Here is a 27781-nt window from a genome sequence, read left to right on the forward strand (position 1 = left end):
TTTACATTTCTTCTTGTCCTAAGTTTTCAGAAAGGCACTTTGCGGATGAACTGTCTTGACTGCCTGGACCGAACCAACACTGTGCAGAGCTTCATTGCGCTCGAGGTGCGTCCCTGCTGCAGCCTTCTCGGCCATCTGTGCCAGGTCCTATGACTTAAGCTGGACAGGCTGAGCTGAGCACCTTTAGCGGCGAGATGAGGGTGGCATCACCGAGACAACTTTCTAACTGTGGGGAAGGTGGACAGGGAGACACTGGGACATCCAGAGAGGGGTTCTTGTGAAATGCATCCCAGACATGGTGGCCCAAAGGCTCCTAGGGAAGAGCAGTTGTGTAATGATTATTGTGAATGCACCATTGGCCCAAGGCAGTGTGAGGCTGGCCGAATGAGGCTGGATTTGAAGCTGGGGAGGGAGACTTGGGTCTGCATGGCCGCAGCTGTCTGGCTGACCTCTCCTGGCTGGGGGGTTAGGGGCAGGATCAGTGCCCCTTGCTGTCCACCACTGTTTGCTCTTTAGCCTCTGGCTGTGTAGCGGGGAGATCAGGTGTCAGGGGGTGAGAGGAGGGCTTGGGTGGACCCTATAGATAAAGTTGGGGTGAGGTATGGGAAGTCACTGTCTGCTGTAGGAACTCGTCATCCTCTGGAGGGGCACAGGGTCTTCCAGGACACAGCGTAATCCACAGGCTGCTGAATAAGGAACTTCCTGGGATGGTGGCTGTGGGGCCTCTGTGGGAGAAGCCAGTGACAGCCATTCCTGATTCCTCCCCAGGTCCTGCATCTGCAGCTCGAGACCCTGGGGCTGAGTTCAAAACCCATTGTTGACCGCTTTGTGGAGTCCTTCAAAGCCATGTGGTCTCTGAACGGCCACAGCCTGAGCAAGGTGTTCACAGGCAGCAGGTCCCTGGAAGGGAAGGCCAAGGTAGGGCCCCGCCAAGGGGGCAGGGTGGGGGCCCCAGGGACCCCCCTCACGGCCTGTGGTCTGGGCTCTTGGCAGGTGGGGAAGCTGAAGGATGGAGCCCGGTCCATGTCTCGAACCATCCAGTCCAACTTCTTCGACGGGGTGAAGCAGGAGGCCATCAAGCTGCTGCTGGTTGGGGACGTCTACAGCGAGGAGATGGCAGACAAAGGGGGCATGCTGCTGGACAGCACAGCGCTCCTGGGTAGGGCCCGCCACGGACAGGGGGAGGCGGGAAGGCGGGGTGCTCCCCGGCCCCACGTTCCCACCGCCTCTGTGCCATCCAGAGAGTGGGTGGCAGACGTGCCTGAGGTCTGAGCAGTGGACCATGCACCTTGCAGCTGTCACTGCCTCTCCCGGCAGCCTGTGCTTTCCAGCTGGGCCTGGGAGCTCACGCTTCCTCTGTCTTGGCTTGGACTGTGTTTCCATCCTGAGAAGCGGGAGACACCAGGCGGGCTCAGCGAGAGGCCGTGCACTCTCCTAAACGCATCAGTGCCTTTGAACGCTCACCCACTCCAGAAACTTCCTCAGCTGCTTGGGTTCTTGGGCCTTTAGCAGGTGATGTTGGCCTTGGGAGCTTCCCATGAAGTTGGCCTCCAGTTTCTGTTTTGGACCCTGTAGAAACAGAGGAAGAGGATGCTGTAATCTCCCAGGGATGAGGGCACCTTCGGGTCTCAGCAGCAACACAGCGTGGTTCCATCAATATAGGAGGTTCCTTTGAGAGCATTTTAATGACATCTTCTTACCTGAGCCTGTAAACATATTAGGTCTCATGGAAAAAGGAGGAGAAACCCAGCATTTTTCCTAATAAGAATGTACAAGTGTCGCTTTCAAAACGTCAGGTGTTTTTGAAAAATGAACTAGCCCATGCTTAAAATGGGTTCATGGCCCTTTTCCACTCTCACTCTTTCTTCACTGGGGGAGCTCTTATTTGGCTTCTGATAGGCCAGGCGATATTTATGCCAGCTCTATAAAAGGTGAACGAACTGCATGTTGTACAGTGAGTCTTATTTAATAGCAAGGCAGACATGAGTTAGATTTGGGTTACGTCACAAGTTTAAACGATGGAATATATTTTGGCTATTGAGAGGATGGTGATGGTTCTGTGTGGTGACTTTTTAAAGCCTTAAGTCTGGGGCAAAACAAAACATATCAGACATGCAGGCTGGAAGGCAGAGGATGCAAAGGTGGCTGTCTGGGTTGGTAAGACACTTAAAGGTATAGTGGATATGGGCACATCTACATTGAAATCTGGTCAGTTACAGCATGCCCTGGCTTAAATTCCTATGCCTTGTTCTTCCACGGAGTGGACAGTGGGGACATGGCTTTTCCCTGTCGTGTCTGAGATCCCTGTGATCTGATGTCCCATGGCTTCTGGCTTCAGTTGGGGGCAGGGGTGTAGACGGTGAGTTTCCAGTCTCATGTTTTCACGCCTTTATTGCGGAAATGCCATAGGGGAAGCACCGTGGTGACCATGGTTTTAAACCTTTTGTCGTCTTCCTAAGGAGCATACCCTGGTTTATCTCTAGAGGCTCATGAACCATCTGTCTCTGCCAGGCAGCCTCTTCTTTTTGGAGGATGCCTGAGCTTTGGAACTGCAAAGAAATGTGCCTTTTTATGCCTCCTGACAGTGACTCCCAGGATCCTGAAAGCTATGACTGAGCGTCAGTCTGAATTCACAAATTTCAAGCGGATCCGGATTGCCATGGGGACCTGGAACGTGAATGGAGGAAAGCAGTTCCGGAGCAACCTGCTCGGGACGGCGGAGCTGACTGACTGGCTGCTCGACTCGCCCCAGCTCTCGGGCGCTGCCGAATCCCAGGGTGAGGGCAGTGGCTTCGGGGGAGACAAAAGCCAATTCCACCTCACCTGACATGTCAGGCTTGACCCTTTAGTGGCCATCGTCTTGTGGAATTTCGTCTTTGTGTTTTCCCTCCTCACAGTGTTTAAATAGCACCGTGGTCTGACTGTCAAGAATGCTGCCTCACAAGTAACTTTGACTTTTTTCCTTTCCCGAATGTTTAGAAGAGTTAGCAGATGGTGAATCTCTCTTTTTCTCTTTGCCTACAGTGATGGTGAAGTCTTAGGCTTTCTATCAGTAGAATCTTTTTGTCACCAGGCTGAAGGTGTGGCTTCTAGAGCCATGTAACTGTGAGGACAGGAGCCGGGCCTGTCTTCAGTGTTTTGTTTTTGTTTGTTTTTGTTTTTTGTTTTTAGACGAGTTTCACTCTCATCACCCAGACTGGAGTGCAGTGACACAGTCTTGGCTCGCTGCAATCTCCGCTTCCCAGATTCAAGCAATTATCCTGCCTCAGCCTCCTGAGTAGCTGGGATTATAGGCGCCCACCACCATGCCCTTCTAATTTTTGTATTTTTAGTAGAGACGGAGTTTTGCCATGTTGGCCAAGCTGGTCTCGAACTCCTGACCTCAGATGATCCCTCTGCCACAGCCTCCCAAAGTGCTGGGATTACAGGTGTGCGCCACTGCACCCGGCCCTGCCTTTAGTGTTGATATTGACCAAGAACGGCTCATCCCTGCCTCTCCCCAAACCAACTCTATTCATCTGCTTTAAGTAGTCACAAAATAATCCATGTGCTATTTAGGAATAAAATAATTCCAAATGTTGACACCTCACCTTTTATCTTGTAAGATACACTATTGAATGGCCCTAGAACTTAGGATCTGAAGAGTAAGTGATTCTTGTACAGTCAGCGTTGACTCAGGGGCCTTGCTTTTTTTTTTTTTTTTTTTTTTTTGCTTCCTTGGACTCAGGAAGACACTTGTGTTTCACGTTTTTGCCTGTTAGTGAGTGACCTGTGGTCTAGCTGACATGTGGTGGCTCGTGTGTACATTCATGCCCCACAGCTGCCTAGGTGGTGCCCAGAGCCCCATCCCTTCTTCTGCACACGCCATCTGTGCCCTCCTTTCTGCCTCAGAGGGCAGGTGGCGGAGTCCACCATTCAGAGCCACTGGGGCTCTCTGTGTCGGTGGTAGCCTGAGTTGCTGCTTGTGCCTCCAGAAGCCATTCAGGATACGCTCTGGAGCAGGCCCATCAATGCGGAGGGTGCTTAGCACCGCCGTGGCTCAAGAGCCGTCCCTCCTCTCCCCACTGAAGTGACTCCTCCTCTTTTCCCTGCAGGAGGGTGTGCGTGTTGTTAGCAAGCTGGCCGGTGTTTTGCAAGGGGATCTTTTTGGGGAAAACACTAGCAGGCTCCACAGCAGTCCCACTAGAGATGCACCAGCTTCCAGAGAAGGAAAGGAAAGTGCTGTGGTTACTGTTGCCAAGCAGACCAGACAGAGGGACAGAGATTGGTTTTTCTTTTTTTTTTTTTTTTTTTGAGATGGAGTCTCGCTCTGTCGCCCAGGCTGGAGTGCAGTGGCCAGATCTCAGCTCACTGCAAGCTCCACCTCCCGGGTTCACCCCATTCTCCTGCCTCAGCCTCCCGAGTAGCTGGGACTACAGGCGCCCGCCACCTCGCCCGGCTAGTTTTTTGTATTTTTTAGTAGAGACGGGGTTTCACCGTGTTAGCCAGGATGGTCTCGATCTCCTGACCTCGTGATCTGCCCGTCTCAGCCTCCCAAAGTGCTGGGATTACAGGCTTGAGCCACCGCACCCAGCCTTTTTTTTTTTTTTTTTAAAGAAAAAGCTTTAAGTCAGGGAAACTAGAGGTTCCAGGTTGCCCACTGTAGCCAACAGAGAAAGCAGTGGACAGCCTGCCTGGCCGCTCACTGACAGAGGCCACGTCCTCCTGGCTGGACCCTGGGGAGGCAGGCAGGCATCTCCCTTTCTGCAGCAGCTATGGCTGGGCTTGGGGGCTCAGGAGACTGGGTGTCAGAGGTCGTGACTGGAGAGATTCAGTCAGTGGCTACAGGGTTATATTAAACTCTGACCTCTCCCCTGTTCAAAGGGAACAGAATGGATGGAGGGCCCCTCTGGGCTCACTGTGCTACATTGAAGCCAGGCATTTCTGAAGCAGATTCCACTGGGGCAGTTCCCAGCAGCAATGATAGCCACCTGGAGTTGGACTCAGGCAGTGGACAGCGTGGCTTGGGAGAGGGGACTGGGGAACCCCATGAACTTGTAATGCAGGACTTGGTGGTCCTGACTTCTGTCATCTCTTGCCTTGCTCCCCAGATGACAGCAGCCCAGCTGACATATTTGCTGTGGGGTTTGAAGAGATGGTGGAATTGAGCGCAGGGAATATTGTCAATGCCAGGTAAGGGGCCAGGTGTGTGGGGCCGGGCAGGGACTTCCTGAGTCAGGTGCCTGGCTGGGAGCAGAGCCTCTGAGGCTCTCCTGGAGCTAGCCTGCTTCTGAGCCAGCTAAGCGGTGGCTCTGGCTGTGTGGGGATCTGTCACCTGGCTCCTTCTCCACGCTCACACATGCACCGCCCCATTCTTTCCCTGCTACTTAGGAAGTAAAAGGAAGGGCTGATGATTGCTGTGTTTTCTCTGCCGTGCTCTAGCCTTGGCCACTTGTTGAGGCTGATTTACGCTGCCAGAGGAAGCTGGCATGTGTGGACCTGGGATGCAAGGGAAGGGCAGGGCTAGAACTGGGAGAGTGGTTGACTCATGTTTCCTAGGGAGAGGTGAGAAAGCGCGAGTGCCGGGAAGAGGTACTTTCCTCCTGCATACCAGAGCAAAGGAAAAAATCAAATCCACTGGATTTGTGTTTAATACGAAGTCAACTGGACATTCCCCCACCCCCTGCTAAACTGGCCTGGCTTTATTTTAAGGAATTTTCTGAACAAATAAATAAGACTGACTCTGTGGGGCTGCTATAAGGTCCTGGGTTGGGTTTCAGAGGTCAAGGAAGGGCTGCTGTGATGTGTGAGACATAGCCAAAAATACCCAGATCCTCCACTAGAAGAAGGAAAGCATGACACTCATGTTGGGGTGCAGGCAGTGTGAAATCAGTTCTGCAAAGAGAACAGGCCTGGGCTGGAGCATTTGGTAGGTGGGAGATAGATGTGCTTCCAGCCATCTGTAAACAGCATCATTTCCTTTTCTCTTCCAGTACTACCAACAAGAAGATGTGGGGTGAGCAGCTTCAGAAAGCCATCTCACGCTCTCATAGATACATTCTCTTGACTTCGGCACAGCTAGTGGGCGTCTGTCTTTATATCTTTGTACGTCCATACCATGTCCCGTTCATCAGGTAAGAACATTCCGTTTACACACATCTGGGGAACAAGGGGTTGTTAGTCTTTGTGTTTTGTTCTTTGACTTCCTCCTCCTCCCCCATCCCCTTCTGTAACAAGAATCGGGACTTGCCATTATTTTAGATAAATGTAGCAAAAACCCCCTAGGAAAAACTGGGCTGAATAGAATATTGTCTGGCAATTAAAAAGCCACCATGGGAAACGTCCAACTCAGGAAGCTGAACTCTTAGAAAGAGTGTTACATGATTGTCATCGCCCAAGCTCAATTCTCTGTAAGGAAAGGGGTTCCTTGTTGGAATCTTACAGACAGGAAACCTCTGACCAAGAGCTGAGTAACTCACTGGGAAATGCCAACTCTTTTGTCTCTTTTTAAAAGAATTCTAAGTAGAATGGGCCTTTACAACTGGGGCCTCCTTGTCATTTCTCCAAGGTGCATGCTTTGTGAGCGTCAGAAAGGGGGCGAGCTTAGGGGCTGCATTCCTCGTGGGGTGTGGGTGTGGGTGTTTGGATGCTGGAGGGACTCATCTTTTCTCCAGCTTGCGGATGGCCTCATCTTTCCACCTGGGCCTACTTGTGGCTTTCGAATTTCCACCAGCCTTTCGGCGGGCTGGCAGCAAGCGTTGAACTGACCTCCCCACTGAGCCCCTGGGTCCCAGGAAGGGCCTGTGCCTGTCTAGAGCACCACAGGTGCACCCCTGCTGCACCTGGAGACTAAGACAGTGCTGCCTGTAATCCTCTTCTCTGACTTTCAGAAGATGTTTAGGTCCCTGTCCCTCTGCTTGTGTTATTTTGCCAGCTTGGCAGTATCCCAGGTTAGCAGGTGAAGGTTAGTAAGAGTTAAAGGCAAGGGCAGGGTGAGGGTGAGAGAAAGGGCTCAGAACTGAGGAGCACGAGGTTTCCCAGGCTCGGTGTCCTCGGCTTCACGCGCCTTTAGCCCTGAGCTGCTTCCGCCTCCACCCCTTCCATCAGTCATCCCCCCAGCCTTGTCTACCAGGGAGCAGATGCACCAGCAGGCCTCAGTCTGTGGCACGGCTGTGGAAATGTTAACAAATGTGCCTGTAGCCCATGTTTCTATGGACTTGTATGCATTATGAGTTGGCATTTTAATGCGAGCAGGCTCTGGCATTGCATAAAAGTCCGTTTGAGACCACCTACCCAGCCCAGCATAAACAGCTGCCGGTTTCCTAGCTCTTAAAATGCATTGATTGCTGGGCGTGGTGGTTCATGCCTGTCATCCCAGCACTTTGGGAGGCCAAGGCAGGCAGATCACTTGAGGTCAGGAGTTCAAGACCAGCCTGGCCAACATGGTGAAACCCCGTCTCTAGTAAAAATACAAAAATTAGCCGGGCATGATGGTGGGTGCCTGTAATCCCAGCTACTTGGAAGGCTGAGGCGGGAGAATCACTTGAACCTGGGAGGCCACCATTGCAGTGAGCCAAGATCACGCCACTGCACTCCAGCCAGGGTGACAGAGCGAGACTCTGTCTCAAAGTAATAATAATAATAATAATTAAAAAGTTGATTGCCCAGATGACACCTCCCATGCATGGCGTGACAGCCACAAGGGAGTGGGGTGGGCTGGTGGGTGGTGATGTTCGTGCTGCTCCTGGTGGCAGTGAGAAGCTGGGGAGATGCAGGGATTGCCCTGTCTTTGGCTTCATGGGGTGCTCAGGTGAGCAATGAGCGCTTGCCAGTTGGGGTGTGGAGGAGGTGTCCAGGCAGCAGTGGGCAGCAGGAGGGAGGCGGCTTCCTGACCGGGAGTCGATGATGGCCAAAGTGGCCGCTTCGTTGAATTGGACAGACTCTGAGCTGATGATTTTGGAGCACTCAGAGCGGCAGGTCCTGAGCTGCTGCTGGGCCCTTCTCTGTGACAAAGCAGGGTCATGTTTCTCCTTCAGGACCCGACAACATGCACACATCCTTCTGTTCCAGGGACGTGGCCATCGACACAGTGAAGACGGGCATGGGGGGCAAGGCGGGGAACAAGGGCGCCGTCGGCATCCGCTTCCAGTTCCACAGCACCAGCTTCTGCTTCATATGTAGCCACCTGACAGCCGGACAGTCCCAGGTGAAGGAGCGGAACGAAGACTACAAGGAGATCACCCAGAAACTCTGCTTCCCAATGGTGAGCGGTGCCATGGGGGCGGCCAGCACCTCCCTGCTCAGCTCAGTCCCAAACGTGACTGTTGATAGGAGCCAGGCATTGGGAACATAACCACAGGGAGGGCCCCTGCTTGGAGGGCTCAGCGCTGGGGGAGGGGGAGAAGGCTGTGTCACCCCATGGAATTGACCTGGGGCAGGGTTAGCCGTGTGCCTGGAGGGGGCCAGCTCTGCAGCATCCCTCCCCTCCCGTTGCTGTGCATTTCCTGAGTGTCTGCATGGCCGCTGGATTTTGTGTGTGTACATTTTCTGATTTTCTAATTCAAGTGATGGTTTAGGGAAGAAAACCATGTCCATGGTCTGTCCTGTCCAAGTGGTGAAGAACATTTGAATCCACACAGCCTGAGACTCCATCTTCCTGAGATTCACAGTCCTCACATGTACTTTCTGTGGTGGCTCAGATAAGAACACCCTTTTGACCAGTGGACCCTTTTTGACCGGGAACACGGTTCTTGAGCAAGGAGCCCGGATCCTCCCTGTCCTCGAAGCTGCAATAGTGAACCACACACTGCCCTCTCGTGGCGGTCCAGAGGGTTTCATCCTGAAACTGGAGGATTTTCTTTTCAAATCTAGACATTAACGTTCTCCCTCCTGTGCAAAGATGCTACCCGGCACAGCTTCAGCGTGTGACACACATGAGGCCCACCTATTCCCCGAAGTGAGGATAGACTTCAGCTCTTCTTGCCGCAAAATATTCCACTGTCTGAGAGGTGGCGGGCTGGGTCACAGAGCTCTTCCCTGTGAGAAGAGGTCTTTAAAACTGACATCCCGGCCGGGCGCGGTGGCTCAAGCCTGTAATCCCAGCACTTTGGGAGGCCGAGACGGGTGGATCACGAGGTCAGGAGATCGAGACCAACCTGGTGAACATGGTGAAACCCCTTCTCTACTAAAAAATACAAAAAACTAGCCGGGCGAGGTGGTGGCGCCTGTAGTCCCAGCTACTCGGGAGGCTGAGGCAGGAGAATGGCGTGAACCCGGGAGGCAGAGCTTGCAGTGAGCTGAGATCCGGCCACTGCAACTCCAGCCCGGGAGACAGAGCGAGACTCCGTCTCAAAAAAAAAAAAAAAAAAAAAAAAAAAAAAATGACATCCCATTTTACTGGGCTGCATGAGCACTCAAGGCAAAATTTCTTTAGTTTTCAATAACAAGTGCCACAGTTCTTGTTGGAGTTATTTCTTATGTTAAAAAAGAAACAAATGACTTGATAAGTTTTCAATTGTGTGTAATGTAGTTTAGGGAAAAAAAAGAAAAAAGTCTAACCCTTGTCACTTAAAAAGTGCTATTTTGGGGCCAGGTGCGGTGGCTCACACCTGTAATCCCAGCACTTTGGGAGGCTGAGGTGGGCGGATCACCTGAGGTCAGAAGTTCAAGACCAGCCTGGCCAACATGGTGAAACCCCATCTCTACTGAAAATACAAAAAACAAAATTAGCTAGGTGCGGTGGCATGCACCTGTAATCCCAGCTACTCGGGAGGCTGAAACAGGAGAATTGCTTGAACCCGGAAGGCAGAGGTTGCAGTGAGCTGAGATCGCACCACTGCACTCCAGCCTGGGTGACAGAGCAAGACGCCATCTAAAAAAAAAAAAAAAAAAAAAAAAGTGCTACTTTGACATAGTAAGCTTGGGATGCATAATAAGTAAAGGATTTATAATGTAGTTCTTTTCTACAATAAAAATATTGAGGGACCTATTAACAGTCTACACTTCTTTTTTGTTTTTGTTTTTGTTTTTGAGACAGAGTCTCGCTCTGTCGCCCGGGCTGGAGTGCAGTGGTGTGATCTTTGCTCACTGCAAGTTCCACCTGCCAGGTTCAAGTGATTCTCCTGCCTCAGCCTCCTGAGTAACTGGGATCACAGGTGTGCACCACCAGGCCCAACTAGTTTTTATATTTTTAGTAGAGATGGGGTTTTGCCATGTTGGCTAGGCTGGTCTCGAACTCCTGATATCAAGTGATCCGCCTGCCTCAGCCTCCCAAAGTGCTGGGATTACAGGCATGAGCCACCGTGTCCAGCCAACATTCTACACGGGTATTTTCTGATACCGTAGTCACTGGCCATAAGTAGCTATTTAAATTTAAATTAATTAAAATTAAATAACGTTTTAAATTCCTTGCTTTCACTGGCCACATTGAAAATGATCAGTATCCACGTAGCCAGTGGCTCCCGCTTCAGACAGTACAGAGAACATTCCGGTGCTGCAGAAAGTTCTGTTTAGCAGTGTTGTCTAGACACTCATTTTATTTGGTTGGGACCCGTTTAATCTTCTGTCCAGATTATTGTCATGGGGGGAGTGGAAATGCCTCATATTATAGGAGAAGAGAAACTGATTTGGGAGCTAGGCAGATGGGAGCTGAAATCCCATCTGTATCATGCACTCGCTGTGTAACCTTCAGCAAGTGCCTTTGTCTCTGAACTTTTGTTGTTTGTTTTTTTTAATCGAAGAGAGATCTGGTGGTATCTGCTTTGTGCACCTGGAACAGAGCCCAGCCCTTGCGGATAGTTGATCCGCAGCAGCTGCTGTCATTGTGATTCCTGGGGAAGAGACAGGAAAGGCAAGGACCCCGGGAGCTCTCCGGGGCTGAGCTGGGGCCGTGGGTTCCTAGGACTGGGCAGGATGGGAAGGAGGAGCGAGAGATGGAGAAGGGTCACCTGAAAAAGCTCAGGAAGTTATATGAAGGTGCACATCCTGAGCATGTATGCTGCTCTTTCGAAACCTCATTCTCCTAACGCTGAATGCTGGGTGCTGCTTCCTAGGAGCAGACACTCCAAAGCAAGGGTGCATCTGGTCTTCTGGACGGGATCCGTGGAGGAAATGCTGGCCATGTTGCTCTCCTCCGTTTAGGGTAGGAGCTTCCTTCTAACCACTCAGAAACACTACTATTGAAAATTAAGCTGTGTCAAAATGCCTCCATAGTTGTATGGGATGAGTGAAAAATGAGATGCTCTAGTAGAAAACTTTCTCTTTTTTAAGTAACATTTTAAGAAAAATACTCCTGCTTGTCCCCGTGAGCTTGTTTTTCTCCCCTCTCCCACCTTCCTTGCAAGATGGGCTGAATGATTATTATTTTCTTTTCAACTTAGGGGAGAAATGTTTTTTCTCATGATTATGTATTTTGGTGCGGCGATTTCAACTACCGCATTGATCTTACTTATGAAGAAGTGTTCTATTTTGTTAAACGCCAAGACTGGAAGAAACTTCTGGAATTTGACCAACTACAACTACAGAAATCAAGTGGAAAAGTAAGTTGTGCTTTAAACATAATTTTTAGCAGCTGCTCCAAGATGGAATGATATCTATGAGATGTAGAGGCTGGTGCAGCAAATTCAGTTCTGTGAGTGGATTTCACTGTTTCCAACATTGTAGAAAACAGGTGGACTCGTGAGGTTATAGTACAGGAGTGGCTGTTCATACACACGTCCTGTCCCTCTTTTTTTTTTTTTTTTTTTTTTTTTTTTGTGAGGCAGAGTCTTTTTCTGTCATCCAGGCTGGAGTGCAGTGGCACTATCTTGGCTCACTGCAACCTCTGCCTCCCAGGTTCAAGTGATTCTCATGCCTCAGCCTCCCGAGTAGCTGGGATTACAGGGGTGCACACACCTGGCTAATTTTTGTATTTTTAGTAGAGACGGGGTTTCACCATGTTGGCCAGGCTGCTCTCTAACTCCTGGCCTCAGGTGATCCGTGCACCTCGGCCTCCCAAAGTGCTGGGATTACAGGCATGAGCCACCATGCCTGGCCAACCTTCTCCTCCTTCTAATACTGTTATTTTAGTGCCTGTTTCTTCCTAGCAGGATGGGCTGAGATGAAATTCCATTTACCTGTGGAGAAAGAAGCTGGTTAAATGTGTGAGGGCCAGGTGTGGTGGCTCATGCCTGTAATCCCAGCACTTTGGGAGGCCGAGGCGTGCGGATCACTTGATGTCAGGAGTTCGAGACCAGCCTGGCCAACATGGTGAAACCCCATCTCTACTAAAAATCCAAAAATTAGCTGGGCATGGTGGCAGGCGCCTGTAATCCCAGCTACTCAGGAGACTGAGGCAGGAGAATCGCTTGAACCCAGGAGTTGGAAGTTGCAGTGAGCCGAGATCATGCCATTGCACTCCAGCTTGGGCGACAAGAGCAAAACTCCGTCTCAAAAAAAAAAAAAAAAAAAAGTGTGAGGACAGGGCACATAAGGTCTCTCCTGAAGCAAGATTTAGATGTTCTTGGAGGTTTACTGTGTCTTCCCACTTCAGCCCCTGCCATTGTGTGGAGTGCTAAAGGGTTGCCACATAGACAAGTGACCACACCAACTTCCTAAAACAGGTTTTCCTGTCTTCCTACCACCAACATTCTCACATCCTTTCAGTGATCCCCGAGAGAATGAGGGTGTGTCTGTCCCTTGGGCTTCCCATGGAAGCAAGGCCAATCCAAAGCTAAACAAAGAAAAGAAGGACATGCATAGGGGCTCACGACTGTAATCCCAGCACTTTGAGAGGCTGAGGTGGAAGGATTTCCTAAGCCCAGGAGTTTGAGAACAGCCTGGGAAACAGGGAGACCTTGTCTCTACAAAAGCTAAAATTAGCCGAGCATGACGGTGAGCGCCTGTGGTCCCAGCTACTTGGGAGGCTGAGGCAGGAGGATCATATGAGCCCCAGAGGTTGAGGCTGTAGGGAGCCGTGATTGTGCCACTGCACTCCAGCCTGAGCAAAAGAGCAAGACTCCGAGGAGAGAGAGAGAGAGAGGAGAGCTGACTTTCACTCTGTGCTCTGTGTACTTAGCTCATTTAGTCAACAAACGTGGATGAAGGTCTTGGTGGTTGTGGGCCAGACATAGCACCAGGCATGGGACCGTAAAGATGAGCACCCCGACCCCTGCCTCGGACACTGCATTGTCTCCTCGGGGGCAACAAGCAGAAAGTGGATAGATCAGACACTGGAGCGGGTAGGAAGATACAAGGGTGGTGTGTCCCTCAGTGGGATGAGCTAAGGATCACTTTTTTGCTAATTAAAAGACACACATATGTCCAGTTTCAGATAGATTTTCAAATGTAATGGAGCTTGTGTTACTTTTTACGAATAGGGACTTGCGGTGCTGACGAGTTGACAGGTGCAGCACACCAACGTGGCACATGTATACATATGTAACAAACCTGCACGTTGTGCACATGTACCCTAGAACTTAAAGTATAATTAAAAAAAAAAAAAAAGAATAGGGACTTGCCTTTTTAGTTTTCATTTTTGTATATAACATTCAGGATCTAAAACGAAGGCGGCCTGATGACTTCTTTTTCTCCCAATAGATTTTTAAGGACTTTCACGAAGGAGCCATTAACTTTGGACCCACCTACAAGTATGACGTCGGCTCAGCTGCCTATGATACAAGCGACAAATGCCGCACCCCCGCCTGGACAGACAGGGTGCTGTGGTGGAGGAAGAAACATCCCTTTGATAAAACAGGTGAGGGGGCCATCCCCATTCTAGAGCCGGCAGAGGGTGAATAAGAAATGCGGTGGAGGGAAAGTCATATTTACCCAGCCCCATGCGCTGCTACAGAAATCAGTTTCTTCATAAGCCCAGATGGCACAAAAGTCATCCCAGACCTTAATCCCTAAGCTTTGGAAGTTGTGCTTTCGGGGAGCCTCCTCTTCTGGCCTCTTTCTTTTTTTTTTTTTTTTTTTGAGATGGAGTTTCACTCTTGTTGCCCAGGTTGGAGTGCAGTGGCACAATCTTGGCTCACCACAACCTCCACCTCCTGGGTTCAAGCCATTCTCCTGCCTCAGCCTCCTGAGTAGCTGGGATTACAGGCATGCACCACAGCTAATTTTGTATTTTTAGTAGAGACAGGGTTTCTCCATGTTGGTCAGGCTGGTCTTGAACTCCCGACCTCAGGTGATCTGCCCGTCTCAGCCTCCCAAAGTGCTGGGATTACAGGCGTGAGCCACCGCACCCGGCCTCCTCTGGCCTCTTTCTAGAGACAGTGAATAGATCTGCTCCTGGCTCTCCCTGTCCCTGCCCCTGCATCACAGCTCCCCCCACCCCGCACCCCCACCTCTTTTTTATGGGTGGGGAAGAGTAGGGGAGCATGAGGTTGCCTCCCTGCCTGCCCCCCATGCTCACCCTCATGTTCTTTATCCAGCCTGTTTTGTTCAGCCGCACTCTTACCTGCTTAAAGCCCTAATTCCAAATTGGACATGAGTAAGACGCAGTAAAAATAAGTTAAGTTTTTAAAAATCATTAGTTGTCAAGTATGTTTTCAACAACTGTTGATGCCCAGGTAGGAAGTGAAGTTTATTTAAAGTTAGAATATCTGTAACTAGTACATTTAAAAAAAAGAAAGAAAGAAAAAAAAAATCTAATTACACATTTTGGTAGAGAATAGCTGGGAAATTGCATCTGTAAAAAGAAAATACAGATTTTCCTTCAGATGAGTTTGTGAACACCTGCGTGGCCCCAGGACTCTGAGAGGCAGGGCCCAGAATGAGTCCACGTGTTCTCAGCTCCTGCAGCTCTTACTTACTATACCAATTGCTCCCAACCTCCTGGGATTCCTGGAAACCCGGCAGCAACACTGTGTCTCGAGCCCACAGCGGGCACGCTGGCGAGGACTGCAGGCATGGTCATGACAGTTTTCAATAATTATATGTGTAGAATGTTTTTAACCAAAGGCCCCAAAGCATCCGAAGCCTGGCTTCAAGGTCGAGGAGTAAGGAGGATGAGTCTGGGACATGGGGTGGTTCGTGGCGTAGACCTCTATTGTGGAAGTTTCACAATTGCATTCTTGGATATTGACTCGATTCTATATGGATCTCTCGAATGGAACCCCTGCGAGTAGCTGGAGAACTCAACCTTCTGGACAGTGATTTAGATGTTGACACCAAAGTCAGACACACGTGGTCTCCTGGTGCCCTCCAGTATTACGGCCGTGCGGAACTACAAGCGTCTGATCACAGGTGAGGTCCTCACTTCCATGGTGCTTTCTCCTGTGTTGGGGAAGGCAGCGTCTCCCTCTCCACAGGGAAATGCATGCTGTCCCCATAGGGATGTGTGTGCGTGTGTGGGTGCGTTTGCGTTCATACAATACACCAAAGAACAAAGAATGATAGAACAAATATCTGTGGACCCACCACCAAGAATTAATAAATGTTAACATTTTGTCATTGCTCCATATCATAAATGACATCATTTATGAAAATTTCAAAGATGCAACCTATGTATTTTGTGGCTTTTATATTTTCTTAAATGATGTCGTTGTGCAACTTGCTTTTTTGTTACTATTTTTGAGATAGAGTCGTGTTGATGTTATAGATCTGGTTCATTCATTTGTAACTGCTGTGTTGTATCCCACTAAATAGGTCCATGGAACTTACAACTTACTCATTCACCTCTTGATGAATATTTTCTCCAGGATTTTATGATTATAAACACCATAGGGTTTTCAAATGTGGGATGCACTACTTTTTTTTTTTTTTTTTTTTGAGACAGAGTCTTGCTCTACTGTCCAGGCTGGAGTACAGTGGTGTAATCTTAGCTCACTGCAACCTCCGCTTCCGCTTCCCAGGTTCAAGCAATTCTCCTGCCTCAGCCTCCCAAGTAGCTGAGATTACAGGCGTACACCACCATGCCTGCCTAATTTTTGTATTTTTAGTAGAGACGGGGTTTCACCATGTTGGCCAGGCTGGTCCCGAACCCCTGACCTCAGGTGATCCAACCGCCTTGGCCTCTCAAACTGCTGGGATTACAGGCATGAACCACCACACCTGGCCTTAGGATGCAGGGCTTTTTAAATGCTCTGTGCATCATGCATTGAGGATAGAGTTGGGGGCAGCAGAGGGAGCACCATGGGCACCAGTGCCTGTGCACTGGGATTGCTGCAGAGGAAGACTCACCCTGCAGAACGTCTTTAAAGACAGAGGAGAGAATGGCATTTGAGGGTGTGAAGAGGGAAGAGTTTGATTTTCCCAAGGCTGCTGCCTAAACTCTCATGTCAGTTTCAACTTTTACAGGGAAAGAAATTAAGAAAAAGAAGGTGGGGAACAGTTGGTAAACCAAAAAACCTTTTTTTTTTTTTTTTTTTTTGAGACAGAGTCCTCCAGGCTGGAGTGCAGTGGCACAATCTTGGCTCAATGCAATCTCCACCCCCAGGGTTCAAGTGATTTTCATGTCTCAGCCTCCCAAGTAGCTGGGATTACAGGCATGCGTCACCATGCCCGGCTGATTTTTGTATTTTTAGTAGAAACGGTTTTGCCATGTTAGCCAGGCTGGTCTCCAACTCCTGGCCTCCAGTGATGTGCCCGCCTCAGCCTCCCAAAGTGCTGGGATTATAGCCACCATGCCGACTCTTTAGATAATTCTAAATTCTTTAGATACCTGTTGTTGCAAATACATACCTAGAAGTGAATCTTGAGGAATCTTCAGATGTGTGACGTCAAGGTTTGCTAGCTCAATGTATTTTGAAACCTTAATTTAACCAATATTTCTTGAGGGCCCTTACATGCCAGGCCCTGTTGCTGGCCTGGAGAAAAGCAGTGAACAAAACAGATGAAACCATGTTGTCATGGAATTTTCTGGACAGGACAAACAGACAATAAACAAACATAAGTGCTGTGAAAGAAAAAAAGTAGTGGCAGGAGTCAGGCCAGAGTTGAGCTATTTTCAATCAGGCTATGTAATTTTTGTAAGAAAGGATTTTCTGAAAATTTGTAAATAGAGTAATACCCATCCCTATGTCAGAATTACTATAAGGATTTGTATTATTTCCTGCTGGACTGTTTTCCTGTTTACATCATGGATTTTTACATTATTCCTAATGATTGCATAGAGTACTGCATGAATGTATCATAACTGTTTCCCCATTAAGAAACAAGAGCATTTTTGCCTGGTGCAGTGGCTCATGCCTATAATCCCAGCACTTTGGGAGGCCGAGGCAGTCGGATCACCTGTGGTCAGGAGTTCGAGACCAGCCTAGCCAACATGGCAAAACCCTATCTCTACCAAAAATACAAAAATAAGACGGGCGTGGTGGCATGCGCCTGTAATCCCAGCTACTTGGGAGGCTGAGGCAGGAGAATCACTTGAGCCTGGGAAGTGGAGGTTGCAGTGAGCCAAGGTCGCGCCAGTGCACTCCAACCTGGCAACAGAGGGAGACTCTCACTCAAAATTTAAAAATAGAGCATTTCCCTTTTTTTCCCCTCCCATCAACAATGCTGTAAATGATCAACCTCATGCATTAAATCTTTGTCTGAATCCCTGGTCATTTCCTTAGAATAAGGTCCAAGAAATGAGATTACTAGATGAAAAGAGATGAACAATTTTGGAACTCTATGTAAAGTGCCAAGTAGCCCTCTGAAAAGCCTGCACCCCTGGCAGAGGGCAGATGTCTGCTTCCCCACCTCCTTGGCCATGCTAAGGATCACCACGTCAAAAATCTTTGCTGATGGCTGGTCATTTTCCAAGTACTGGGATATGTTATCAGAGAACCACACTTTATTTTTCCCCTCAAATCGTCTTTAGATAAAAATGCCAAGGTGATACTAAGATTAAGGAAAGATGAAGACTAAAACACGAGGGCAGGGCAGCTAGCCTGCAAATCCACCTGCCGGTGGCCACATTCGCAGGTTGTTAGCGTTGATTGTTTACAGAGAGCCCTGGGGGACAGCAGCTGGGGACTGGAGGCCGGGGGTGTGGACATCTGTCCCAGGCTAACTGTCATCCCTCTTTTGTTGCTGTCTAACACAGACCCGTGCTGGCGATCGTGGAGGTGGAAGTTCAGGAAGTCGATGTGGGTGCTCGGGAGAGGGTTTTCCAGGAAGTATCCTCTTTCCAGGGCCCCCTGGATGCCACTGTTGTAGTAAACCTTCAGTCACCGACCTTAGAAGAGAAAAACGAGTTTCCTGAGGACCTGCGTGCTGAGCTCATGCAGACTTTGGGGAATTATGGGACAATTGTTCTTGTCAGGTAACTGCTCCCCTGGTTGATGTGGGTTCCAGGGGATGTCGGTGAGGATCCGTGAGAGCTGCCAGGTCGTTCTTGGCACTGACTTGGCATATCATTTATTCCAGGATCAACCAAGGGCAGATGCTGGTGACTTTTGCAGACAGTCACTCGGCTCTCAGTGTCCTGGATGTGGATGGTATGAAGGTACGCTGTACTTGGCCACACTGTGGAGTGAGGTCAGATCAATCCCTATTTTTACGTGGGCATGTCTGCTCCCTCCTCTTGCCCTGACCTGTGCCCAACCTGTGACTTTTTTTTTGGGGGGGGGCGGGGACAACGTCTTGCACTGTCATTCAGGCTGGAGTGCAGTGATGCAATCACAACTCACTACAGCCTTGAACTGCCAGGCTTACGCGATCCTCCCATCTCAGCCTCTCAAGTAGCTGGGACCACAGGCACATGCCACCACGCCCAGCTAATCTTTTAAATTTTTTGTAGAGACAGGATCTCACTCTGTAGCCCTGGCTGGAGTGCAGTGGGACAGTCATGGTTCACTGTAACCTCAGCCTCCAGGGCTCCAGTCATTCTCCCACCTCGACCTCCCAACGTGTTGAGATTACAGGCATGAGCTTTCATGCCTGGCCACCAATCTGTCTTTATGTATAGACACCATATGTGCGAGAGGGAGTTTGGATTCTTCACTCTGGTTCTGAGATGTGTCTCATGTCTGGCTCTGGCTACTTGCAAAATAGGGAGGAAGGTGGGGAATGGTGGCTTATGCTTATAATCCCAGCACTTGGTGAGGCCAAGGTGGGCAGATCACCCAAGGTCAGGAGATCGAGACCAGCCTGGCCAACATGGCAAAATCCTGTCTCTAGTAAAAATACAAAATTTAGCCCAGCACAGTGGCTTACACCTGTAATCTCAGCACTTTGGGAGGCCGAGGCGGGCAGATCATGAGGTCAGGAGTTCGAGACCAGCCTGGCCAACATAGTGAAACCCCGTCTCTACTAAAAATACAAAAATTAGCCAGGCATAGTGGCAGGTGCCTGTAATCCCAGCTACTCGGGAGGCTGAGGCAGGAGAATCGCTTGAACCCAGGAGGCAGAGGTTGCAGTGAGCCGAGATTGTGCCACTGCACGCCAGTCTGGGTGACAGAGTGAGACTCGGTCTCAAAAAACCAAACAAACAGAATGGGGAAGAAGAACATCAGTCACTGTGTCTCGCGTTAGAAGGCAGCTCTACCAGCAGCGGCAGAAGCTTAGCCATTTCAGAGTGTAGTTCTCGCCTAGTTACTTGATTTGTCTATGCTCGCAGTGCCACGTGGGAGGCTGTTCCAATCTTTGCCTTTAGAGTATGTATTTTGGAATATGCAGCTCATAGATAGTTTCCATTTTTATAGTGTCTTGGCTTTAAATTTGTACCAAATGGGAAGCTGGAGATGATGGTTCAACTTTTTTTTTTCTTTGAGATAGAATCTTGCTCTGTCACCCAGGCTGGAGTGCAGAGGTGCAATCTCAGCTCACTACAGCCTCCGCCTCCCGAGTTCAAGCGATTCTACTGCCTCAGCCTCCCAAGTAGGTGGGACTACAGGCACCCACCACCACGCCCAGCTAATTTTTGTATTTTTAGTACAGGCAGGGTTTCACCGTGTTGGTCAGGCTGGTCTCAAACTCCTGACCTCAAGGGATCCACCTGCTTCGGCCTCTCAGAAAGCTGGGATTACAGGTGTGAGCCACTGCACCCGGCCCAGTTCAATTTTTTTTCAACCAGATGTATGAGAGCTATGCTGAGCCTGCCTGAGGTCTGGATCCTTGGTTTTTCACAGCCAAACATGAAGATTGGCCTCATTGCGGGTGTGTGGGTTTTAGTGAGAAGCATTGTGTGATCAGCAGGAGTGGTCATGATTTTTATTTATTCCTGGGTGGCCGCTCTGCCCTCCCAGGTGAAAGGCAGAGCAGTGAAGATTAGACCGAAGACGAAGGACTGGCTGAAAGGTTTGCGAGAGGAGATCATTCGGAAACGAGACAGCATGGCGCCCGTGTCTCCCACTGCCAACTCCTGTTTGCTGGAGGAAAACTTTGACTTCACAAGTTTGGACTATGAATCAGAAGGTTAGTGACCCTGCAGGGAAGGACAGGCAAGCCATTCTTCAAGCAACAGGCCTGAGCTTTTAAGGACACCTTCTAAAGCCTCCCTTGCAGAAGTGACAGAGGACACGTGCAGGGCAAGCCATCTGTCCCATGTGATGAGCCATGTTTGTATGTGTGGACGATGCATGCCGTGCTACCTGGGACCGGAGGCGTCTAAACTTAGGCTACAAACTGGCTTTGAGGATGTCAGGGCTGTGGGCATACCAAAGGAGCTGGGGTACCATCCCTGCTGGCACCCTGGCCCTGGGCTGCGTGGCAGGGTGCAGGTGTCCTGACAGGAGCTGAACCAGTCCCACTGATGAAAGACCGAGCCTTTCCCCCTCATTGTTTTCACCCAAACTGTGATTCATTTCCTTCTCCCAGGGGATATTCTTGAAGATGATGACGACTACTTGGTGGATGAACTCAGTCAGCCTGGAGTCTCGGACAGTGAACTTGGGGGAGACGACCTCTCTGATGTCCCTGGCCCCACAGCACTGGCTCCTCCCAGCAAGTCACCTGCTCTCGCCAAAAAGAAGCAGCATCCAACGTACAAAGGTAGCCCGACCCTTCTTTTCTCAGGAGCATCTGCCACGGAGTCAGCTCAGGACAGATTTTTCTTTTTCTCTTGGTGCTCTGGCACTATGTGATATCAAGTATGCAGGTCCCAGGAGATACCTAAACCAGGCAGGCCAAGCGAGGGGTAGGGACTGAGCCCTGCAGAGGTAGCCAGCTCCAACACCCTGATTTCCTCTAGTTAATTTTTTTTTACAATAACTTGTACCCCCCATAACACACCAGATTCAAGATAATTCCTGTTTCCTCTGGATATTCAAATGTCCACGGTTCTGAACTGGTTTTATATTTGTGATTATTTCCTGCCCCCAACAAAATTCTTCTGATTCGGCCAGGTGCAGTGGCTCACACCTGTAATCCCAGCACTTTGGGAGGCCCAGATGGGCGGATCGCTTAAGATCGGGAGTTCAAGACCAGCCTGGCCAACAAGATGAAACCCTGTCTCTACTAAAAATATTGTTTAAAAATTAGCAGGGCATGGTGGCGTGCATGCCTGTAATCCCAGCTACTCAGGAGGCTGAGGCAGGAGAATCACTTGAACTAGGGAGGCAGAGGTTGCAATGAGCCAAGATCGCCCCACTGCACTCCAGCTTGGGTGACAAAGTGAGACTCCTTCTCAAAATAACAACAACAAAAAACTTCTGATTCAATCCCAGTAGAGACATATTCCATATCTATGTCCTGAGTTGCTGGCGTATGGTCACATACATATAATATCATATTGTTATACAGTCATGTTATATGGTCACATAATTGTATCATTTTAGACTTGAGAGGCCCTGAAAGGTCACATTAATTGAACCACACACCCCTAAATTAAATAATATAATTTTTTTCTTTTCCCTTTTTTTTTTTTTTTTTTTGAGACAGTGTCTCACTCTGTCTCCCAGGCTGGAGCACAGTGATACAATCTCAGCTCACTGCAACCTCCACCTCCCAGGCTCAAGCGATCCTCTCGCCTCAGCCTCCCAAGTGGCTGGGACTTCAGGGATGCGCCACCACGTCCAGATAATGTTTTTGCATTTTTTGTAGAGATGGGGTGTCACTGTGTTGCCCAAGCTGGTCTCAAACTCCTGGGCTCAAGTGACCCTCCTACCTGAGCCTCCCAAAGTGCTGGGATTACAGGCCTGAGCCACTGCACCTGGCCAATAACTGTTCTGAGTAGCTTTTAAAGCCCACTAATGTTACATGGCTGGCAGGTCGGGTAGTTCATATTTCAGTGTCAGCTATGTTGATGCTGTTCCATTCATCGCCAGGCATGCCTCTAGCTGTCAGTCACTGAGCCCCGAGTTGGAGGACAGCTCTAACCAGCAGGTGCAGGAGCTTAGCCATGCATTGGGCCCCTTGAGCTGGGGCTGAGAGCAGAGAACAGGGCTGAAAGTGGATTAAGGCACAGCTCAGGGAGGGTACTTTGCCAGGAGAGGTGTGAAGACCTCCAAGCCCCTTTGACCGTACGCTGGTCCCCACACTGATCAATACCTTGCCTATACCGAACCATCAGGAGCTTTTAAACTTATGGATTTTTGAGCCCTGCCAGAGAGATCTGGATTTGGCAGGAGTGGGGTGGGACCCTGGCATTTCACCAGGCTTTCCAGGTGGTTTGGATGCACAGCCAGGTTTGGGGACTTCTGCCCAAAACCGAAGCAGCAGCCTTCGCCAAGGCATCGCGGTGGTTCTTTACATTGCTCCTGCCGCGGGCTTCTGCCCTGGAACTGAAGTGGCTGGAGGGATGTGTTCTTCCCATAAGAAGGACCTTTTTCTCGGGAGTGACCGTCACGCAGGCAGCCTCTGGAGCCAGTGCAGGTGTGAGCACAGATAGTCCTTTACATGAAGAAACTAATAGAGCAACCCGGGACACGTGGGCGGCTTTGCTACCTGGTGGGCATTGAGAGGGTCTTCCCTTGATGCTGTGGGGTGTTCAGTAATTCCCATTTGTAGGAGAAATCCTGCCTTTCCCCAGTTCCAGTCTCCAGGACACATGGGGTGGAGCTGCTGGATACAAGGAGTGGGGTGTCTGAGTCAAAGTAAAATGGAGAGGCCCATGCTTCAGGGGAGCCCTAGGGCTGCTGATTTGATCTGTAATGAAGCAGGAGCTGTGCCTTCTCAGGATCTCTCAGCCTCTTGGAAGGTGCGTGCAGGGCAGATCAAGATGGCAGAACCTTGGGAGTGGCCAGCCATGGGCCCACAGGGTTTGGGATTTGATGAGTGAGCAAGACTCCTGGTCCTAGGCACTGGCCATTGCACGCCAGGCTGCTCTGCTGCCAGAGCAGGGAGAACACCCTCAGCTTCCTCAGCCGGTGTATTCTAGAGTGAGGAATTGAAAATGTCTTCCCGTGGTTAGGTGACTCTTCAGGGGCTGTGGTTTGCAACTGTCTCCTCCACTCCGCACAAGTCTTGTTATTTCACAAGAAAACATGCTTTCAAATAGCTCAATGTCTCAAGTCTGAGAAACACACATTGTCCATGGTTCACTGCATGTTCCAAGCAGGCACTGGGTGTCCTCCCCACCCCCGCCCCTTGCCGGCAGACAGGGGTGCCCATTTCTGGACAGAGCCTTCAGCTGTCCAGCAGGTCCCCCTGCACAGTCAGCCTCCTGTGCTCAGACCTGTGTCTGACATGCTCACATGTGGAACAGACCGTTGTACTCACACCCCGCCATGTCCTTCAGATGACGCGGACCTGGTGGAGCTCAAGCAGGAGCTGGAAGCCGTCGGGGAGTTCCGCCACCGTTCTCCGAGCAGGTCTCTGTCGGTCCCCAACCGGCCTCGGCCACCTCACCCCCCGCAGAGACCCCCCCCTCCAAGTAAGACTCTGCTTGCTTTCAGCTCCCTGGATGCCTGCCAGGAATAACTGCGCATTCCCTGCCACTGAAAACATGGCTCAGAATCCACTTCTCCCCCGCCTTCGGGTCCCCACAGGACTTCCTCCTCGGGCTCCTTTTTGTTGTAAATCCAGTACATGTTTGACGTCAGGGCTGGTTGTGTTTCTCATGGCAAATTAAATGGCTCCTTTGCAAAGCTGCTCTTCACCCTGGAGCTGTACTTCTGCTTCAAGCTGCTCTCCCTTGGCAGCTTTAGAGGATGCAGAATGGGGGCAGCAGCTGTGGGAGGGACGTGAGCTTCGCAGTCAGACATCTCTCCTCAGCGACTGCACAGTCCTCCCTCTGCTTATGAGGAATCTGGTAAACCCAGGTCCCCGCCTGGAGGTGACCCAGTCACCCCTCTGCGCTCCCAGGCCTCCTGTTCCCCGGGCTCAGGACAAGCTCCCCCTTAGCCTGGGTCTAGGAGCATTTTCTTCTGGTTCCTCGAACAATGCTTTGCCCATCTAGCCCTCCCTGATAACCTGAAAGCAAAGCTGTGATGTGCTTTTGATCCACTTCCATTTTACCACCACTGTTTACTTCTCCCTCCCCAAAAATGTCATGATCAGACTTAGATCTTCCTAAGCCGTTACTTCAGAATTGGGCTTATCGTGGCTGACGTCACAGTAGTAACCAATGGCAAGCCACAAGCCCAGATATAAAATAAAAACAACCTAAAAATAAAATGTATAAGTCATGTATTATTGCGGAAATTTTAGAGATAATTACAAAGAAGAACAAAATTTTAAAATTCACTTGATGACCTACAGATAATAGTTGTTACAAAAGACTTCTTTTTCCAGTTACGTATATCTGTAGCAACATACCTTTTTTTTTTTTTAACAAAATTGGCTGGGCGTGGTGGCTCACGCCTGTAATCCCAGCACTTTGGGAGGCCGAGGCAGGCAGATCATGAGGTCAGGAGATCAAGACCATCCTGGCTAACACGGTGAAACCTCGTCTCTACTAAAAATATAAAAAATTAGCCGGGCGTGGTTGTGGGCGCCTGTAATCCCAGCTGCTTGGGAGGCTGAGGCAGGAGAATGGTGTGAACCCAGGAGGCGGAGCTTGCAGTGAGCTGAGATCCGGCCACTGCACTCCAGCCTGGGCGACAGAGCGAGACTCCGTCTCAAAAGAAAAGAAAAAAAAAATTAATACCCATTTTCTCTGGTCGGTTGTCTTTTATTTAATGGGGTTATATTTTCTGTGTCATTAAGTGTTCTAAAACATTTGTTAATGGCTGCGAGTATATTTTAACAGTTTATTCCCCTGCTTTGCAATTTTTTTTTTTTTTTTTTAAGATAGGCTCATTCTGTCCCCCGGGCTGGAGTGCAGTGGTGCGATCTCACAGCTCACTGAAGCCTTGACCTCTCCGGCTCAAGCAGTCATCCTGCCTCAGCCTGCCAAGTAGCTAGGACTACAGGCACATGCCATCAGGCTTGGCTATTTTTATTCATTTATTTATTTATTTTGTAAAGACAGTTTCACCATGTTGCCCAGGCTGGGGTTTTTGAAATATTTTTTTCCCCACAAAATATTTTAAAACTCTGGTCCTAGTAACAGTGTTTGGAACCATTTCAAAATCGATTGGTTTTTATATCAGATCTGAATCCCCCAGGATGTTAAAGTTTGCATTCTAGTAATGCTTCTCCAGATCATCTACATCAATAGGCACACACGGGTAGAATCAAGTGAGAAACTCCACAGAGTCAAGGAAGGCTCTGTGGGTGCCCGAAGTGCCGAGTGAGTATTCGGATCTCACCGTGTCTGTGGTCTGCTGGGACATCCGCCTCGTCTAGTCGGGCTCCTGGCAGCTGACTGGAAAGTTGTGCCTTCACTGAGATTGAGACTCTGCCCTCATTGGTTTTTACAGCCGGTTTAATGGTGAAAAAGTCGGCTTCAGATGCGTCCATCTCCTCTGGCACCCGTGGGCAGTATTCAATTTTGCAGACCGCAAGACTTCTGCCAGGAGCACCTCAGCAACCAGTGAGTTCTTCTGCATACATTTCAAACCTACGGGTTTTGTCCCCAGGATAGTGTGAGGTCTCTCTTCTCAATGAATATATAGATTTATGTGTCTTTAACCCTCTACCTGCTCACCGTCTCATCTCCACACCCCATGACCCTTCCTCACAGGTCCTCCATAGGGCTTTTAAATGGTTGTATGTAGTGTTCTAGAGAAAATCACTGTTGATGAAAAATCTCAAATATCCCTGGTTTCTAGACTCATCCATTTCTCTCTCTTCCCATTCTTGCCTCTGCCCTTGGTGTACGGACAGAGCGTTGCTTGGTAGAAGGGAAAATGGGAGAAATTCAGGTCATCATCCTGGGAAAATGATGATCATTCTGGAGTCAAGTTGGTTGAGAGAAGAGGCTAAAAGGAAATGTAAATAATGAAGTTGGGGAAAACAGTAGGAAGAGTAACAGCCATAGAGGACTGTGGAGGTGCAGGGTTCCAGAGGGTCCCATGAGCTGCTGGGGAAGAGAGCAGGTGAAGGCGGGGGAGTAGAGGGGAAGCCGGGTGCTAGGGGGGAAACTGCTGTGACTGGGATGCCTCTGGGGTGCTGGGCCTGGTCAGGTGCTTGTGCAGCCCCAGCAGGTGCGGGGGTGACTGGAGGCCAGTGGTTTACAGTAGTGAAAATAGGTCATTAAGGCACACCAGATGCTGGATGAAGAAGTAGAAAAAAACACTTTTAAGGAAATACATATCTGGAAGCTATTTTAATAACTCAGCCGGACCGTGGAAAGAGTGGCCTCTGATTTTGCTTTCTGACTTTCACCTGGTTATTGAAATAAAGATAGAAGATGGTCTGTCCATATACCAAAATCGGTAACCACCCGGCTTTGGAGACCAGGGTCATCAGGTCTACGTAGTGTGGCACTCTTGGAAAGAGAGTGCTCCAGGGAAGAGAGGATTGCAGGGTGTGGTGGAGGCTGAAGTTTGTATGGTCAGCATCGTCTGGTGGAGCCCTGCGCAGATGCATAGGTAGCAAATACGTCCCATGAGGCTATCTGCCTGCCTGTGCTGATACTCTGCTCTTCCTCATTCTGTCCTCAAGCCCAAGGCTCGGACTGGAATAAGTAAACCTTATAATGTCAAGCAGATCAAAACCACCAATGCCCAGGAGGCAGAAGCAGCAATCCGGTGTCTCCTGGAAGCCAGAGGAGGTAGGTGCCTGGGGGCAGTGGAAAAACCGATTCTTCTTTTCATCTCACCACTAAAAATGGTCTAGAAACAAAAATAACTCTTTTTATTCTTCTGGAGGCAATCTTAAATGAAAGCATCCTTTAGCAACATTTTATATAAATCTATACTAAGATTGATTGTTCATTTAAAATTGTATTTTCAAAATTCAGTCTGTATATAAAAATCATCCCAGGGCTATTAAGCAGCATCTAAAGGAGAGACTGAAATAAACCAAAATGAGTTTTTTTTTTGTTTTTTTTTTTGTTTTTTTTTGAGACGGAGTCTCGCTCTGTCGCCCAGGCTGGAGTGCAGTGGCCGGATCTCAGCTCACTGCAAGCTCCGCCTCCCGGGTTCACGCCATTCTCCTGCCTCAGCCTCCCGAGTAGCTGGGACTACAGGCGCCCGCCACTTCGCCCGGCTAGTTTTTTTTTGTATTTTTTAGTAGAGACAGGGTTTCACCGTGTTAGCCAGGATGGTCTCGATCTCCTGACCTCGTGATCCGCCCGTCTCGGCCTCCCAAAGTGCTGGGATTACAGGCTTGAGCCACCGCGCCCGGCCCCAAAATGAGTTTTTAAAAAGGTGAATGCTGCCGGCACGAAGTCATTCAGCCAGCTTTGTAAAACAGAGACAGTTACGGTGTTTGACCTAATTTCAGGCACAAAATCTACCTTTTAAATCACTGGCAAGTGGAAATAAAGTTTTTAATGACAGGCAGGGACCTCTTTCCCACCACACTGTTTTTTGTTGCTGTTACTTAAACCATGTTAGTCAACTTGGGCTCTCCCCGGCTTCATTCATAATCACTGGTAATTTACACTTTTAGTTTTGGCCTTGGCTTT

At 49.5% G+C, this 27781-nt stretch overlaps 1 protein-coding gene across 9 annotated transcripts in view; it reads left to right on the forward strand.

Moving 5' to 3' along the window:
• SYNJ2 (synaptojanin 2) overlaps positions 1-27781 on the forward strand; it is a 119255-nt gene that overhangs the window by 82897 nt on the left and 8577 nt on the right. For 6 of the 9 annotated variants that reach the window (XR_006697685.3, XM_045391329.3, XM_045391327.3 and 3 more), the window contains 17 exons: positions 24-105; positions 769-918; positions 994-1159; positions 2586-2777; positions 5091-5172; positions 5973-6113; positions 8050-8242; positions 11358-11516; positions 13555-13711; positions 15087-15204; positions 17990-18208; positions 18313-18391; positions 20133-20301; positions 20704-20877; positions 23564-23698; positions 25629-25741; positions 26815-26923. Coding sequence is in view for 8 of the 9 variants with exons in the window: in XM_045391329.3 (XP_045247264.1) it covers positions 24-105; positions 769-918; positions 994-1159; positions 2586-2777; positions 5091-5172; positions 5973-6113; positions 8050-8242; positions 11358-11516; positions 13555-13711; positions 15087-15204; positions 17990-18208; positions 18313-18391; positions 20133-20301; positions 20704-20877; positions 23564-23698; positions 25629-25741; positions 26815-26923 (2438 nt within the window). In the remaining variant the exon portion in view is untranslated. The remainder of the gene's footprint in view (positions 1-23; positions 106-768; positions 919-993; positions 1160-2585; positions 2778-5090; positions 5173-5972; positions 6114-8049; positions 8243-11357; positions 11517-13554; positions 13712-15086; positions 15205-17989; positions 18209-18312; positions 18392-20132; positions 20302-20703; positions 20878-23563; positions 23699-25628; positions 25742-26814; positions 26924-27781) is intronic. The other 3 variants (XM_045391328.3, XM_074037340.1, XM_074037339.1) reach the window with 1 other exon arrangement.

The sequence above is a fragment of the Macaca fascicularis genome, chromosome 4 (genome assembly GCF_037993035.2).
Source record: "Macaca fascicularis isolate 582-1 chromosome 4, T2T-MFA8v1.1".
Classification (NCBI taxonomy): Eukaryota; Metazoa; Chordata; class Mammalia; order Primates; family Cercopithecidae; genus Macaca; species Macaca fascicularis.